This window comes from Monodelphis domestica, chromosome 1 (assembly GCF_027887165.1).
Source record: "Monodelphis domestica isolate mMonDom1 chromosome 1, mMonDom1.pri, whole genome shotgun sequence".
Lineage (NCBI taxonomy): Eukaryota > Metazoa > Chordata > Mammalia > Didelphimorphia > Didelphidae > Monodelphis > Monodelphis domestica.
This window is the reverse complement of record NC_077227.1, coordinates 536658627-536676387: the sequence shown is the minus strand read 5'-3', so window position 1 is coordinate 536676387 and position 17761 is coordinate 536658627. Positions and strand designations below refer to the sequence as shown.

The 17761-nt window shown below is 39.3% G+C and overlaps 1 protein-coding gene across 8 annotated transcripts in view; it reads left to right on the top strand.

The window, feature by feature from the left end:
- Positions 1–17761, top strand: part of HPCAL1 (hippocalcin like 1) — a 212288-nt gene that overhangs the window by 190418 nt on the left and 4109 nt on the right. For all 8 annotated transcript variants that reach the window (XM_056813308.1, XM_001371928.5, XM_056813309.1 and 5 more), the window contains 2 exons: positions 9731–10133; positions 14312–14417. In XM_056813308.1, the coding sequence (XP_056669286.1) occupies positions 9756–10133; positions 14312–14417 (484 nt within the window). In that variant the 5' untranslated portion in view covers positions 9731–9755. The remainder of the gene's footprint in view (positions 1–9730; positions 10134–14311; positions 14418–17761) is intronic.

Below are 17761 nucleotides of genomic sequence, written 5' to 3'. Positions count from 1 at the left end.
GTCTAAACTTATTCTAATATTCAATAGTATTAGAGCCTCCTTAAATTGTTTATAAAAATCACAAGTTGTCTCAACTAACTGTCTATATGTGACAGTTAGAAATAAATTGCTTCTCTGACTCCCGCTGTTTCAGTGAGAGCAAACAGAGCCCTCTACTGGAGATTTTTTCTCTCTCTGGGAGAAAGCTCTCAAACCCAAACAAATGTTTGCAGATGTTCTTCCAACTCACAAAAGCTACTTTTAACAGAAACTGCTAACAGATAGTCTTCAGAGAAAAGTCACCAGCCACCTCTTAAGACAGTCAGTTCAAGAGAGTGGCACAGTTCTCTAACTGCCTTCCTACAATGCCTGTCTTCCTTTTAAGTGACCCACAGACAATTCTGCTCTTCCCTGCTTAAAGGAGTCAAAGTAAAATTCAAAACTCTTTCTCTAGTCTAAATCCTTACTTCTAACTAGGTTAATTAATTAGTTCATTAAATTCTTATCCTAACATTCCCCCCTGAAATAAATTTGGGTGAAAATATTTTGCTCCTCAAATAGATCTTTTAACCTAAACTTAGTCTACATTTCTAATTTTTAGAGACAGAGTTAAAGAAAGAAAAATGAAAGAAAATAAGAAAAAATCTTGCAAAAAGGAAGTCACATATTACAGTTACAGATATTCCAATTACATACATTTCCAATTACAAAAATAACACACTTTTAACTATACTAATATAGAAACAAAAAAGCCTACCTAAAGATAATGATTCAAAATCATCTTAAAATACTATGAAAAAAAAAACTTTGCAAGAAAATTATTATACAAAAACATATACAATAGATGTAATGTGGAGCCACTGGAGTTTATCAGGTCTGCCAAGTAGCACAGTCAATAGAGTGGAGGGTTTGGAGTCAGAAAGACTCATCTTCATGAGTTCAAACTTTAGGTAAGTCACTTAGCCATCTTGGCCTCACTTTTCCCATCTGTAAAATGAGCAGGAGAGGGAAATGGCCAACCACTCTAGCATCTTTGTAAAAAAACAAAAACAAATGGGGGTAGTAAGAATCAGGCATGCTGAAAACCAAACAATAGCAGTTTATCAAGTAGAACAATGAAATGGTCAGACCTGTACTTTAGGAAATTCACATTGTCAGTTGAGTCAAAAAGGCCAAATGATAGGCTTTTGCCATATTCTATGTGTGAACAGATGAGGGCTTATATCAGGATGAGTAAAAAGAAAGGGACACATAGGAGAGATGTTGTACAAGTAGCAAAAAAGTAGACAAGAATTGGCAGTAGATCGATTATATATAGCAAGTTCGAATGAGGAATGGATTAGGATACTTCAGTTTCAAGCCTAGGAGGTGTGGTCTCCTCAACAATAATAAGTAAACTAGGGAGAGAGAAGAGTTTAGAAGACAATGAGTTCTCTTTGAGATATCTGTGGGATATCCATTTAGAGATGTCTAAGAGAAAATTAGTTGTATGTGAGACTGGAACTCAGGAGAGAGCTTAGAGCTAGATATGTAGACTTGGGAATCATGAGAAGATAATTGAACCCCTGGGAGTTGATGAAATCACCAAGCAAAATAGTATGGAGAAGAAGAGAAGAAGACCCAAGGCTGGGCCTTGGGAAACACCTAGTAATGGTAGGTGTGACTTAGATGAAGAGGGTTGGAGACATATGAGAAGACAGACCCAAAAGAGTACAGTGTCACAAAGTCCTAAGAGGAGAAGGTATCCAGAAGTTGATGGACTTTTTAAGATCGCATAAGGATGAAGCAGAATCAGGATTGAGAAGAGCAATGGGTTGCCTATAGTCACAGGTACTTGTAGAAGTTGAATTCAAACCTGGAGCATCTGATTCTAGATTCAGTGCTCTTTTCACTAGACCACAATCTTTTATGCTCTGGGAGAAGATGTTCAGGAACAGAACCTAAAATCAGATATTTTAAATATTTTTTAAAGAGCCATCATAAAATAATAGACTAGCTATAACCACCCTTGGAATAGCTGTACAGACAAAGGCATTCTCAGTGAAGGAGTAAGGTTTTAATTGTTTAGCCTTCCAGTCTGAGGCACTCTTCCTTCCTGGCCCCATTGCCTTCTCTCCACCTAGCTTGGGACCAGAGCTAAAAACAAATGAGTATGTGAGCAGTTGAAAACATGCATGTGACTGTTCAGACAAGTAGATGAGTTCTTTTTATCTGTTCCTTGAGAGGCAGTTCTGTATATGGGTAAGAACATTAGATTTTGAAGCCATAGGATCAGAGATTTCCCCCCCTTTTTTTTTTAATTTTATTTTTTCAATTCCATGTAGAAGCAATTTGTGACAATTATTTTCTGACATTTCAAGATTCAGATTCTCTCCTTCTCTTCCTCCCCTCCCTCCCTGAGGAGATAAAATAGTCTATTATAGATTATTCCAGTGCTGTAACACAGTACATATTTCCATATTCCCCATGTCGTAGGTGAAGACACACATCCCATACACAACACAAAACTCATGAAGGAAATAAAGAGAAGTATGGTGTGCTCTGATCTGTAATAAGACTCCAACAGTTCCTTCTTGGAATCTTGTATTGATAATAATAGTTTGGTAGGATCATAGACTTTTAAAATTTTTTTATTTTGTAAACCCTTGCCTTCTCTCTTAGAATCACTACTATGTATTGGTTCTAAGGCAGTAGAGTGGTATGGACTAGGCAATGGGGGTTAAGTGACTTGACTAGGGCCACATAGCTAGGAAATGTCTGAGACTAGATTTGAACCCAGAACCTCTGTCTATAGGCCAGGCTCTCAATCCACTGAGCTGTCCAGCTGCCCCAATCATAGAATTTAGAACTAGAAGGGACCCTAAAGACTATCTAGTCCAACTCCCTTATTCTATAAAATAGAAAGCATAAGGACCAGAGAGAAATTACTTGCCAACAAGGTCACATAGGTAGTAAGTGGCAGAGACAGGATTTAAACCTGGATCCTCTGGTTTCATATTTAGCATTCTTTCCATGATACCATGTTGGTAGAGGTCTAGCAAACTATGTGGTCTTGGGCAAGTGATTTACATCCCTGATCCCTAATGCTTCCCTCCCCTGGCTGCCCTGCCCCTGTAAAATAAAAGGATTTTATTAGCTGAGATCTAGAGTTCCTTCCAGCTGTAAAATACTTTGATTCAGTAATTTTGTGTACCTCCTGCTTCTTCTCATTAGCCAAGTGATGGAAAGTCAACTGTGAAAATAGAATGCAAAGGCACTTTGAGAGCCTGACTCTAAATGCTTTATGTCTATAATCTTATGATTTCTTCAACCTGGAGCACGATTGGGAAGTAGATAGAAGAACATTAATCTCTCTAGGTAGAACAAAATCCACTCAACCTATTATTTTCCGGGAGTTGTGCACCTTACTTTGCACTCCAAATAACCTGGTACCTTTCTCTCTGTAAACACATCTTGTTTGAGGGAAAAGGAAGCTGCCTAGCCCTGGCTTCTTAACATGCTGGGTAAGAAAAGAAACCTGACAAGTGCATTTTGAAGGTGAATTGATCTGTGCATTCAGGGCAGTGATTTGGTTTCCAGCAGGATGAGTGCATCATAAAAAGAACAACTAAGCTCTTAGCACTGGGCAAGTCTCACAAATGGTGCTCCAATGGTGAAAAAGCTTGGAATTCTGGGTAGGGCCCCTCACAGGGATGTTTAACACAGGCTTAGACTATATAGTGGAGATTTCTGCTCTAGCCTACAGACTCAAACTCTCCCAAGAGGTCTTTATAAATGAAAGAAAATTGGTTCTGTTTCTGTAGTACTCCTTAGAAGTTACAGAACACCTTCCCTCATAACAGCCCTGTGAGGTAGGTGGGGCAGATTTTTTTAAAACACTTTTATCTTTGATCTTAGAGTCGATATGATATATCAGTTACCAGGCAGAAGAGTGGTATGGGCTAGGCAATGAGGATTAAGTGACTTGGCCTGGCTTACACAGGTAGGAAGTGTCTTGAGGCCAGATTTGATCCCAGGACATCCTGGGACTACCTAGCTGCCCTGGGCCAGATCCTTTTAATCCCCGTTTTTGCCCATGAGAAAACTTAAGCTCAAAGAGATTGTCACCAAGAACTGGCATTTTTTAAATTAACTTTTTTTTTAAGTTAACATGTATTTATTTTCTTTCTTGCCTATTCCTCTTATGTTGGAAAAAACAAAAGCAAAGCCTTTTTTTAACAAATGTTCATAGTCCAGCAAAACAAATTCCCAAACTGGCTGTATCCAAAAATGTATGTCTTTTGCTTCACCTTGAGTCTATCACCTCTCTGGCAGGATGTTGGTAGCATGTTTCATCAGAAGGCTTTAGAATCATGTTTGGGCATTGCATTTGTTAAAATTATTGAGCCTTTCAAAGTTGAAGAACTGACAGGTCTCTACAGTTTTAAGGTTTCTTAAAAACAAAACAAAACAAACAAAACAAAAACAGCAGTTCTGTGAGGTAGGGAGTACAACCAGAGTGATACTATGAGTTAGGTCCTAAAATGTGGAATACTGATAGAGGCTTTTAAGTTTTCAGAGTAATAGCACATTTCTGTTTTACAGTTTAGAAAGTGTCAGAGTCAATGTAGTTGATTATGATTATGATTTTCATTGTCATTGATAACAACAACAACAATAATAATAATAGCTAGCAAAGGAGTTTACAGTGAAGAGGGCTCAAGACAGAGCCTTGGGGAAAATCTAGCCCTAGGGGGCAGAGCTTGGAGGATGATACAATAAAGGACTCTAAAATGGAGAAGTTAGACCAGGGGAGAACCAGGAGAAAGCAGTGAGATGAAAACCCAGGGAGGAGGGAATATTCAATAGTTTTAAATGCTTCAGAAAGGTCTAGAAAGGATGGGAGATCCTGGATTCAAATATGAATTCAGACACTTCCTAGCTGTGTGACCCTGTTATATAAGTTACTTAACTCTGCCTAGCCTTTGCCACTCTTGTCTTAAAATTGATACTAAGACAGAGGTAAGAGTTTAAAAAGGCAAAAAATGACAAAAATCTTTTCTTTTGTAAAGGAGAGTGGGTGGAATGCATCTGTAATTCTTGTACAGGATACACATATTGGTGAGCTTACTTGATGGACTTCCCAGAGACATACATATTATGATCTAAACAATAATAGCTTATTTGTCCACTTTGTTTTTCCTATGCAAATGGATAGACAAATCTTTCTCACTGTCTTAGATTCTAATGAGCCTTTGTAGTATTCTGAAAAGTTTGACTTATTTAGCACAATCTTTATACTTAATCACTTAAATGTTTTATTATTTTCTTGGTGCTTCTTCTACCAAAACAGTTCTCAGCCCCTCTAAAATTTAGTAACTGTTTTTCAAAAGTTGTTGAAAAATTCATCACCCTACAGAAAACTTAGTAATGAGCCTCTATGAATTTAATGGGATAACAAACAGCCTATCTTGCAACTGATACCCAAAACCTTCTTTGTTCCATAAGATTTGCCAAAAGCTATACTCTATTGGCATAGCCTTCAGATCTCAGGATGCTTTTCACCCCACAATGAGACATCAAAAGTAGTAGTAGTAGTAGTAGTAGTAGTAGTAGTAGTAGTAGTAGTAGTAGTAGTAGTAGTAGTAGTAGTAGTAGTAGTAGTAGTAGTAGTAGTAGTAGTAGTAGTAGTAGTAGTAGTCTCTCGGTAACCAACTATGACAGTACACTTGTGCGTGAAGAAGATTTAAGTAGAAAAGTCGGTGCACAGAGACAGTCCCACTCTCTCGGCGTTGGAAGCCTGGGTCCAGTGGCATGAAAAATCCTTACACCTGGTGACTTCCTCAGCTGCATTGGATGGCCGTGTTGTCCTTTGTGCTCCAACACGCCCTAAACACTCCACAGTGCTTCGCTGAGTCGCCATCTCAGCCGTTGAACCTTCTTATTGGTTTCTTCCGCCTGTTCTGCCAAAGCAGTCTTCACATGCTGGGTGAGCAAAGCCCTGGTTCACCAGGGGTCAATGACCCGATGGCTACCCTCACAAGGTTTAGCCGGCCTGTCGAAGCCGTTGCCCGGGGTGTGGCCGCTGCCGCATGCTAGCAGCTACTGGGAGCCACAAGTGAGAGCTGGGTGTCAGGTGAGAGTCAGAGGCTGGAAAGCTGCTCTAGAAGGGCACAACAAGCCTCCATACCAGAGATACTACCCCTCCCTGAGCACCCCATACACCCCGACATCAAAAGTAGAGATACCATAATTATCCAATATTGGGTTCTTCTTAATTCTTTCCTACCCAATGGGCACATCATTTGAATGTTCTTAAATGTTTTGAATAAAAAGATCCCCCACTCATATAAGTCTCAGTGGATATTGCCTGAATCCTCAGGTTTTAGAATAGATTCTTAAATGTTGGAATCACAAGGTACATTAGAGATTATCTATTCCAAATACCTCTTTTTGTAGGTAAGAAAACTGAGGGCCAGAATAAGGAAGTGATTTACCCAAGATCTTCCTACTGGAAAGGTTTTCCACGTTGGAGACTAGCACTCCAGCCTTTTATTTTCCAGGCCCATTTTTTTCCTACTCACACCAGAATGTGATAAGCAGAACCAGTTAGACAGCTGGCATCCCAGGGGATGCTGGGAGCATTGAGTCTAAATTGCCCCAAACTAGGAAACCGTGTTTGTTTAAATAGCAAAGCTGGGACAGAGAGTAAAAACTGAACAACTGATGGAGCAAGAGTAACCCAAAGGCTGAAGTGTTGGTGGTTGCCTCCTTCACAGAAACAGCTAATGGTAGCACACCATCTCTTGGGCTCAGCCTGTTGTATGTCATTAATGAGCAGCAGCTAGTGTTATTTTTGTCCAAAATTTGCCATGCAGCTGGATGAAGATTGATAGGGGCTGGATGAAGGAGAAATAAATGGATTGACCAGAAAAAAACAAGAATGTAAGAGATTGGCAAGTTCTTTGTCCATCTGCTTGTTTGGGACTGGCTTTTGGGTTACTGGGTTTTAATATGTAAAGGGTATTTGAAGCCCTGATGAAAGTATAGTTGATTCTTATCTAATTAACTTAGATCCCCCTGGTTTGCCTGATCACATTAGTGGCGTACTTGGCCAAAATTGCTCAAACTAGATGTTTATATTACATTTTTGTGTATATTGTACTGTATTGAAACAGGAATCAGAGATTCTCCCCTATGTACACTATGCCTGTGTTTGTAAATATTTATCTCTGTCTTAGTCTTTCTGTATATGAAGCTATGACTTGAGGATGGAACAATAAAATCATAACTTGGCATTCAAAGCCCACCACAATCTGACTTGAACCCTCTGTCTTTGACCTGACTTTCTTGACTTTCTTTGGCTTCCTTTCACATACTCTATACTAACCAAACTAGACTTTGTGTTCCCTGGATGGACACTGTCTTTTCCTAGCTCTACTTTAATTATACCATTCCCTCTATATAGAATGGCCTCCCCACAATACCTCCTCCTCCTCATCACCTTCACATTTGAAATCCTGCCTGTTCTTTAAGATCTGACTCAAACACCATCCCCTCCATTGTCCCCTTTCCTAATTCTGCCAGAGCTTACATTCTGTTGGCACAGTTTTAGGTAATGAATAATAATAATAACAATGGTAATAATAGCATTTACATAGAACTTTAATTTTCTTAAAGTGTTTTACAAATCTTAATCTCATTGGATCTTCACAATGACCCTGGGAGATAGATATCAATATTGTCCTTGTTTTACAGATGAAAAAACTGAGGCAGAGAGAGGTCAAATGTTCTGCCTATGGTCACATAGCTAGTAAGTAGATGAGGTAGAATTTAAATTCTTGACTCTAGATCTTGGACTCTATCCCCTATACCTCCCAGCTGTGGGATTCTTGTTCAAACAGAGGTTGGACTAGACACAAAGGAGGACCTCTCCTGTTCTGAGATTCTTGTGAAACAGAAAATTTAGACAAAACTTAGCCCCTGCCCTCATGGAGTCTTCTACATGGAGGGTGGACAACACTGTAACTATAACACAAAATATTACATAATCAGAGCATTATAGGTGAGATAGGGGAGATGTTATGGAAAGCCCATGGGCAAAGTTCATTACTATCAAGAGGGAATCAGAGGTGGCTTCCTAGAGGAGGTATAATTTGAGACGGGCTCATTTAAAGGATAAGCAACAATTCAGGGGATAAAAGGAAGAAGGAAAGATATTCTGGGTCTAGAAAGCCCAGAAAGACACAGAGGTAAGGAAACATAGTACATGTCCGGGGGGTGGGGGGGCGGGGTGCGGGGGAACAGACCAATGTGGCTGGAATATAGAATGTGCAGAGGGGAATAATAAAAGATAATGCTGGAAAGGGAGGTCCTAGGCAGTACAAGTCTTGGATGCCTTGAACATTTAGGGTTTAAACAAAAAACAATTATTAGTAGATTTTGAGGGAAGGAATGATACAACTAAAACTACACAAAGAATACTAACTTATAGAATTTTGGAGGGGTCAGAAAATGGTGGCTGGAAGATAAGTTGAAAGGCTGTTATAGTAGTCCAGGTGGATAGTATCAAAGACCTGTACTAGAACTGGAGCAATAGGATTAAAGAGAAGAGATGGATATGAAAGATACTGCCAATATAGTAATGATGAGCAACTGTGAAAGACTTAGGTAACCTGATCAATACAAGAATCCAAGACAATTGCACAGGGCCCATTATGAAAAATGCTCCCTACCTTCAGAGAGAGAATGATGAACCCTGAGTAAAGACTAGTGTATCATAGTTTAACTTTATTTTTCTTGTTTTCTTTTTCACAACATGACTAATATGGAAATGTTTTACATGATTTTATACATATAATTTATACCATATTGCTTGCCTGGTTAGGGGAGAAAATGGAGGGAAGATGGGAATTTGGAACTCAAAGTTTTTTTACAAGAATGTTAAAGAATGTTACAAGAATGTTTTGTCTATACAGGTGATTCATAATTATTTTTATTCTGCATATTTCATTTTTATCCTAACAATTTTTAGTGTCTATGATAAGTGGGATCCATCCCTTCAATTTCCAATTCTTTGACACCACAAAGAGAGCTGCTATAAATATTTTAGAACATATAGGTTCATTTCCTTTTTTCCTGATCGCCTTAGGAAATAAACCTAATAGTAGTATTGCGGGGTCAGAAAGTATACACAGTGTTATAACTCTTTGGATGTAATTCCAGATTGCTCTCTAAAATGGTTGGATCAGTTCATAGTTCCACCAACAGTGTATTATTATTGTCCCCATTTTTCCATATCCCCTCTAATATTTGTCATTTTGCCTTTTTCATCATTTTAGCCATTCCAAGAGATATGAGTAAATTTCTTTTCAAAGGAAAGATATTGCTAAGATGGACTTGGAGCTTGGTAACTAAGGGAAAGGAAGAAGAAAGATTCTTTAAAAAAAAAAAGTTGGGAATATATCAGAGAGAAAACTTTCACTTGAATAGTTTGGGTTTCTGAGCCAGTCCATCCCATGCTGTAAAAACTGAATACAGTTTGGAATACAGGCATGAAAGAGAAAAAAATTCCTTTCCTCCTCATCTTTCCCTTTAAAAAAGAGGTACAGTGTAAGAGTGAAGGACAATTCCCTGTCAAGAGCTGAATTTTTCCACAGCCTGTCTCCCTTATTAACTACCTAGAATGACTCCTTTTTTAAAGTCAAATTGGCAATCATTTATTAAGTACTATGTGTCATTTGACAGTTGAACACAGTTCCCTGTTTTCCAGGTTTTGCATTATCTAGGAGGACAGAATGGGGAAGCAAAATAGCAAACTCCGGCCTGAGGTGCTCCAGGATCTCCGGGAGAACACTGAATTCACAGATCATGAGCTGCAAGAGTGGTACAAAGGGTTTCTAAAGGACTGTCCTACTGGCCACTTGACTGTCGATGAGTTTAAAAAGATATACGCCAATTTCTTCCCCTATGGTGATGCATCGAAGTTCGCAGAACATGTCTTCCGCACCTTTGACACAAATGGTGATGGGACTATTGACTTCAGGGAATTCATCATTGCTCTGAGTGTTACCTCTCGGGGAAAGCTGGAACAGAAACTGAAGTGGGCATTTAGCATGTATGACCTTGATGGCAATGGCTATATAAGTCGTGGGGAGATGCTCGAAATTGTACAGGTAAGGACTAAAGGGCCCCTCATGAGAGATCATCTAGTATGATGATTTGTGGGGGGGGGGGGCATACAATTTGTTGACAATTTTTTTATTCTGCATATTTCATTTTTATCTTAATTTTCTGCCTATAACAAGTGGCATCCCTCCCTTCAATTTCCAGTTCCCTCATCTAAAATGAAGAGAGAACAGGCTCAGAAAGATGACTTGCTCAAAGTCACACAATTAATGGCTGAACTTGGACTAGACCTCAGGGCTCTTCTTAAATTCCTTAAACATGGGATTATTTAAACTGATAGCTACGTAGCCTGTTGCTAAAAAAAATTGACAAATGTCTTCCTATTAAAATTTTTGCAAAGATTACATGCATCAGGCCTGCCTTCCACTTCAGTATAATAGAAAGAGGGCTGGCCTTGGGATCGAGGATTACCAGTTCCAAAGCTGGTTCTACAACACTACATGGCCAACTTTTCAGAGCCTCAGCAATGCTCATAGTCCCTACCTCGATTATTTTAGTGAAAGTACTTTGTAAAGTTCAACGTGCTTTTAGAAATGTGAGTTATTATAATATGTAAAGTGATTTGTATGTAATGAAGGACTTTAGCTGTCATCATAAAGCAGTATATAAACATCGTAATGATGAGTGATGGTAATGATGGTAATGATGCCTGGAGGCAGAGAGCAGGACTTGCACTTCTAAATGTTCCTTCTGCCCTGAGGTCTGACAACCCCAGAGAAACCATGAAGCAATACTTCCTCCCTACCTTGTGCTCCAAGCCTTATGTGAGACATAGCAATTCTTTGCTTCCCCTTCAGCTAGACTTGGGTGATGGAAGCAGCTTCATGATGGATTATTTGGTTTAAGCACGTGAAAATTGGGAATTCTGTAATAATTTTAATTATAATAAATACATGAAGGCTGAGAACAATATTGGCATTTAAATTTACCAAGCATTTCACACAGATCATTTTATTTAGACCACACAAGAACCTTTAAAGTCCCTGTGACAATTAGTATTATACCCATTTTACAGGTGAGAAAACTAAATCTTAAAAAGCTGATGTGGACACAGCTAAGTGAATAGAGAGGCAGGCCTGGAGATGGGAAGCCCTTGGTTCAAATCTAGCCTCATAAACTTCCTAAACCTGGGCAAGTCACTTAACCTTATTTGCCTAGGAGCTCCTCTGCCTTGGAACTGCTACTTATTATTGATTCTGAAGCAAATTTAAAAAAAAAAAAAGGATGTGACTAGCTCAATTGCTCAGCTAGTGTCAAAGAAACAATATCAAATAACAGTCTCATCTTCTGTTTGTGGCCTGTTTCCCTAGTCCTAGGTCCTATAACCTTAGATGATGTTCCCCTGAAATCTGAGTAGAAGGTTATAGAGTAAAACTAATGTGGTACAATAGACAGTGCCCGGACTCAGGGGCCAATTTTGTCAGCTCTGTAACATTAAATAAGTCTCCAGTACACCCTAAACTTTTCCCATCTGTAAAATGGGTGTGATAATACTCAACCTTTATCTTCACAATAGCTTCATGGAGCTATGAAGATCCAGGAAAGTCATGAATATAAACCCTAAAGAGTTATATAAGCATAAACTGTTCCTAGGGTTCTGTGCTGGCCCCAGGGGCTACATGGATTGGTTGTATAGTGGAACAAGCCCTAACACTGAGAAAAATCATTGCCTTAGGACAGGCATTGGCAGTCTTTCAGAGGAAACATGCCAAGTCCTCCTTTATTCACCCCACCCTTAATGGATGCATAACAACACCCTGAGAACACGAATGATGAGAAGGGAGAGAAGGACTAGGGAGGGTAATTAAATGAAACTATTATTTCATATTTATTGAGGACCTACTATGTATATAAGACACTGTAAGGAAAACCAAATTATCACCAACTTCTGCTGATTTCGTTATCTGTTAACTCCTCTGAAATGGTTGGTTCTTCTCCCAGTAGCTTGGATCTTTGGGTTTCTCAAACACTAGGTTTCAATGGTCATTAATTGCTGTGTGTTGATTACCTAATTTATTCCACTGAGCCACAATTCTATTTCTTAGCCAGTAGCAGATTGTTTTGATGATTACTGCTTTACAGTATAGTTTGAGATCTGGCCTCAATCTGTTGACTCCTTTCACAGGGATAAATTGTCAGCTAACCAAATCTAAGAATGAGGCATAAGACAAGGGGTGTTTTGCACCTACATACCAGGAAGAAGAGAAGGAATTAAAGCTTGAGGAAGGATCTTTGCTGTTGTATAATCTATCCTTCCTATTTTAAAAGAGAAGGAAACTAAGAATTCATGATTAGCAAGCTGCCCAATGTCAGCCCACTAGTTAATGGCAGAGGTAGGAAAGAGCCAAAGACAAACTTCTCTGATTTCCTATATTTGTTTAGCACTAATCCTGGGTGTAGCAGACCTTACTTCAGGTCCTATAAATCATATACCACCTTCAGCTCACATGCTATATAGATTGTAGACCTCTTCTTTAAGAAGAGGAAGAGGAGTTTGTCATTGATATTTACATACTGCTTTATAATTAGCAAAACAGTTTATAGATTATGATAGTAATACAATTAAGTTTGGAAATCTTAACCGCTGGATTCCAGGTGAGATCTAGTTCCCTTCATGAACTCATTCCTCTTCTGTGCATGTAAAGGGTTGAGATGAGAGATCTGGCCTACAGGAACATATTCAGAACCAAGAAAATCATGAGGGAAAGAATCATAGACCATAATAGGCTACCACTTCCCACTGCATCTCCCAGATAGGTAAAGTATTACCACTGAAAGGGCATTTTCACACCATACCCTCTAGTCCAGTTCAATGGCTAACTAGATCTCCCACTTCCTCAACTCGGTTCAATTTACCATGCAGAGAAGCCAATTTTGAAGCATTTCTATTTTAAGTTATTTGTTTCAGTTGCCACCTATCTTATTCTTGCATGGAAAGAAACAAAAGATGGGAAACAGAAGCCCCATTTTCTGTGGGGCTCATCTGTATGTTACAGACTAGCTTATATGTAAAAACTGACCTATTTTCAAATGAACATTTCTATCAGCAAAAGACTCAGTTGTCACTGCCAGCCAATGAGTCTGTTGACTCTGACTCTAGATAAGTAGGAAAAATTAGAATTCACTCAAGTGGAAATTCATTCAGCTATTTTCACATTATTCTATCAGCATTAAGATCCCAAGACCTGAAAATCTGATGAATATCTTCTAATAGTTTTTATTGTACTATGTTTGTCATGATGTGCATAATTATAACATGGTTGTGATGCTTCTTTTTCAAAAGAACAAACAATTGCCAAGTCCCTACTGTGTGCAGAGCTCTTTGCTAAGCTCTGGTGGAACATACTAGGTTAGATAAAACATTGTCCTTGTCCCATGGAGCTTAGAAGGCAGGTATGGTGCATAAAGGTAGCTAAATACCAGAATTACTGGACAAGTGCATTAGAGAGGTACAAAAATCAAATATTATATGAGGTTACAGGGTTGTCTCTTAGGAGGATTTTAGTGATCCTCAATGAAAACCCTAATCATTCTTAATAGTGGAGGCTTGTCCCATTCCTCATAGTGATGAGTCCTTGCTCTCAACTAGCTGGCCATTTTTGTAGCCATTTTATTCTCTTAGTATATTGGTTCTTGTGATGCTATTGATCTATTTGTAAATTGTTACTTTATAGTTTATGCATGTAATGCAACTTAATTTTTAAAAAGATATTGGTTTAAAATATATCCATATTCTAACAAATGGATACAAAGGAACTATTCCTATGTTGTCAGATTAAAAAACATAACAAAACGAATCCCCTGCTATAACGTTAGTGACCTGAAAAGGAAGGCATTAGTTAATGCTGCCCCCAGGCTCTGGTGGGAGCTAGTTACACCAGAGTCTGTAATATAAATGGTCCAATGATTAGTATGTTGGGGAAATTTCTCAATCATAGTTTTGCTTCCCATTCCTTCCTTTCACCATGCATCGTCAGAGTGGTATGGGTAGGAGGGAAGTGATTAGACAAGATGGCAGAGCGAAGAAGGCACCAAAGGGTTCCAAGTCATCCAATCATCTGCCTGTGTGCTATATTTGCAAACTGGGTAATGAGCTTGGATCTTTTGTCCTGCTGAAGCTTCCCAGAGTCTCTTTAAAAACCTCTTCTCCTTTATATTCCTCCAGGCCATATACAAAATGGTATCCTCAGTAATGAAAATGCCTGAAGATGAGTCCACTCCTGAGAAGCGAACAGACAAAATTTTCCGGCAGATGGACACAAACAATGATGGTAGGCAATGGGGGCTGGCTATCTGCTTGGTATTGTTAGAAACTCAAATGCATCCGTCCATACCACTGATTTCCCACCCTCCACCCCCTTCCCCAATCCTCCAACCTAAAGTCAAACCCCTTGAGTGGGGGCCAGGAGTGGGTGGGAGTTTACAGTAACTGAATCATCTGCAGGCAGTAGAAAAACATGCAGTAATGGAAGAAGTCAGGCCTGTGCCTGGAGTTACCTTTGGGGCTGATTAAAAACTCCTTTTCCTATGCTCACTTGAAACCTGGGCAACATAGTAATTTTCCGCAGCGAGCTGTCCCCTGCAGCCATCGCTGCTTGTTTTCCCATCTTGAAATCATGTTGACTGGGCCCCACTATTCCCTAATAAACACCTTCAGTCATCCAGCCCAGCTTTAAATACACATGCCATGCTCTGCACTGTGTCGATTTGAACAATGTGTTCCACATTCTAATTTATCCTCTGGGGCTCAGGACTTCCTTCTTAGGACTCAGAGGAGTCTGTTCCCTGGGAGCTTAGGAAAGGCTGAGAGAATGGGATCCAGAGGATGCTGACTGCCATTTACTTTTTCCTCCCTCCATGCTCCCAGGTGCCTCTTCTTTATAAGGGACAAGAGAGAGGGGCTTCTTTACTTCAGAGTCTCAGGCCTGGAAGGGATCTCAGAGGTCATTTAATCCAACCTGTTGCTGAGGAAAAGTCACGTCTCTCCCAACCTAGCAAACAACCATTCAGCCTCTACTCATAGAACTCCAGGGATTGGGAGTTGCAAAATGTTGACCCCAGGCTCTGGGGGCAGAGTCTGTAATATAAGTGGTCCAATGATTAGGATGTTGGGAAAATTTCTCAATCAGATTTTTGCTTCCCAATCCTTCCTTTCACCATGCATCATCAGAGTGGTCCAATGGACTTTAAAAAGGTTGGGGCCTTAGAATTATCTAGGCCATGGGTTCTTGACCTGAAGTTCATGAATTTGTTCTTTAAAACAATAAATAAATAGGGGAAGCTAGGTGGCTCAGTGGATAGAGAGCCAGGTCTGGAGACAAGAGGCGCTGGTTCAACTCTGGCCTTAGATACTTCCTATGTGACTTTGGACAAATCACATAATCCCAGTCGCCTAGGCCTTACTGCTCTTCTTTCTTAGAATGGATACTTAGTATAATAAGATATTATATTATTTTGATTAATAATTAATATTAATTAATGAAGAATTAAATAATAATAATATGGATGCTTAGTATAAGATATTATATTATTTTGTTTTAATAATATCTCTATTATTTTGATTATCAATTAATATTAATTAATGAAGAATTAAATAATTAATAATACACAGAAAGTTATATTTCAACATAATTGGTTTCCTTTGTAATCTCATATTTTTCTTATGCAATTTAATATTATTGTGAGAAGGGAGCCCCTGAGCTTCAGACTGGCAAAAAAAAGTCCATAATATACAAAAATGGTTAAGAACCCCTGCTATAGACTCACTGCCTTGCCATTTTACAAATGAAGAAACTGAATGATTCACCCAATGACACACATAGGTAGTAAGCAGTGAGGCTGAGATTTTAATACAGGTCTTCTGACTCCAAATTAGTTGCTTTTTGCTCTTTATCACATTTCCTATTTCCCAACTTGGGCCATTCCATTTTATGATGTTTTAGTTGTAAGGAAGTTACTTTCTTGATCTTGTCCTGAAACTATTGAGATGATATTCTGTTCAATTTTTAAAATATAAACAATGACCTACCCACTTCTTCCTAAAGAAAGATCCAAGGTCTAATAGTAGTCCTTTCATTCTAAGGAGCATCCCAAAAGGATATTCCTCAGTACCTTGGATAAGTCATTACCTCAATGCATTAGTTTCTTCATTTGAAAAATGAGAGGGTTGGACCAGACAGCCTCTTGGGACCTTTCAATTAAGAACAAATATTTATTCAATGCCCCTTCACTGGGCACTGATATTTTAGACTATATGATATTTAGAGTTTAGAAAGGACCTTGGAGAGCATCTGGCTTTAGAGATGGGATTCCAAGGCCCAGAGAAAGGAAGTGATCTCAAACTGGATCCTTCACTTCCAATGTTGTATTGCTACAGTTCTTGGCATCTTAGTATTCTGAACTTAGTAGGTACGGGGCTTTGGCACACACAGAATAAGAGTCACATAACTGGGTTGCATAATGAACAGAGAGAAAAAAATAAAAAGACAGGCAGGAAATAAGAATATATCGCCTACTATGTGCCAGATACTATGTATGCTTGGCACTTTATGAATTCTATCTCATTTGACCTTCTTCACAACCCTGCAAGGAAGGTACTGTTATTTTCCTCATTTTATAGTTAAGAAAACTAAGACAAACAGAGGTTAAGTGACTTCCTCAGGGCCACACAGCTAGTAAGTCTCTGCTACCAGACTTAAACTCAAGTCTTACTGATTCCAGGGCTGGAACTCCATCCCCTGGGTCACCAGCTGCCTCATGAAAAATACATTAGAGAGCTACAAAACAAAGGATCATTTAAGGTCTGAGCAGGAGGTTCACTTCATTGAGGAGGAGGGGCATGGGCTCTGACATTCTAAGATTCTCTAACTTTGATTTAAAGTAAAACGTAACTTGAGTATGTGCTGGTAGAAAAAGGCTTGTCTGACTGCTGAAAAGATGGGCTCTTTGTAAAAGTGGGCATTCAGGATGCCCAGCCTTCCTTTTTTTAAACCCTTTCCCGGAAAACAAATGGCTCTGTCGTGGGTCACTGGCCAGTTGATGTTCCTGATAACCCTCTGAGTTTATGTGCCCAGGTCATTTACCACATCAGGGATAGTTAGACCTGCTTTTCAACCACTCACCCTTTCCTACCCTCCTGAGAAGATAACAGAGATATTGCCTGCAGTAAAGCCTTAAACTCATCAATTCTTTGAGACTCATTTATAAGGGTCACTTGGTCTGGCCAGTGCCCAGACCCCCAGGCCATGAGATTTTATCATCATCTGTCATGATCCTTGGCATTTGGAGAAGCATCCAGGCACAATGGGCTAAGCAGACAGCTAAAAAGATAGGAAGGAAGCTCAATCACTGAATTCCAGTCCCATCTCTGGCCCTCAAGTGACATCATGCCTACATATGAGTGTCTAATTACTGACCAGGACAATAGCACTATTTCTCAAGAGCACCGGGATGGAGTGACAGAAGGGACCAGGGGAAAGCCATAATAACACCTAATTGTCAGGTAAAAGGAAAAGAAGCCTAGCAAGTAGTGCTCTTGTCTTTAGAGAAGGCACTAGACAATCACATAAATACAGGGCCAGAGATGACCTATTCCTTGCATCCTGGGTTGTACTGT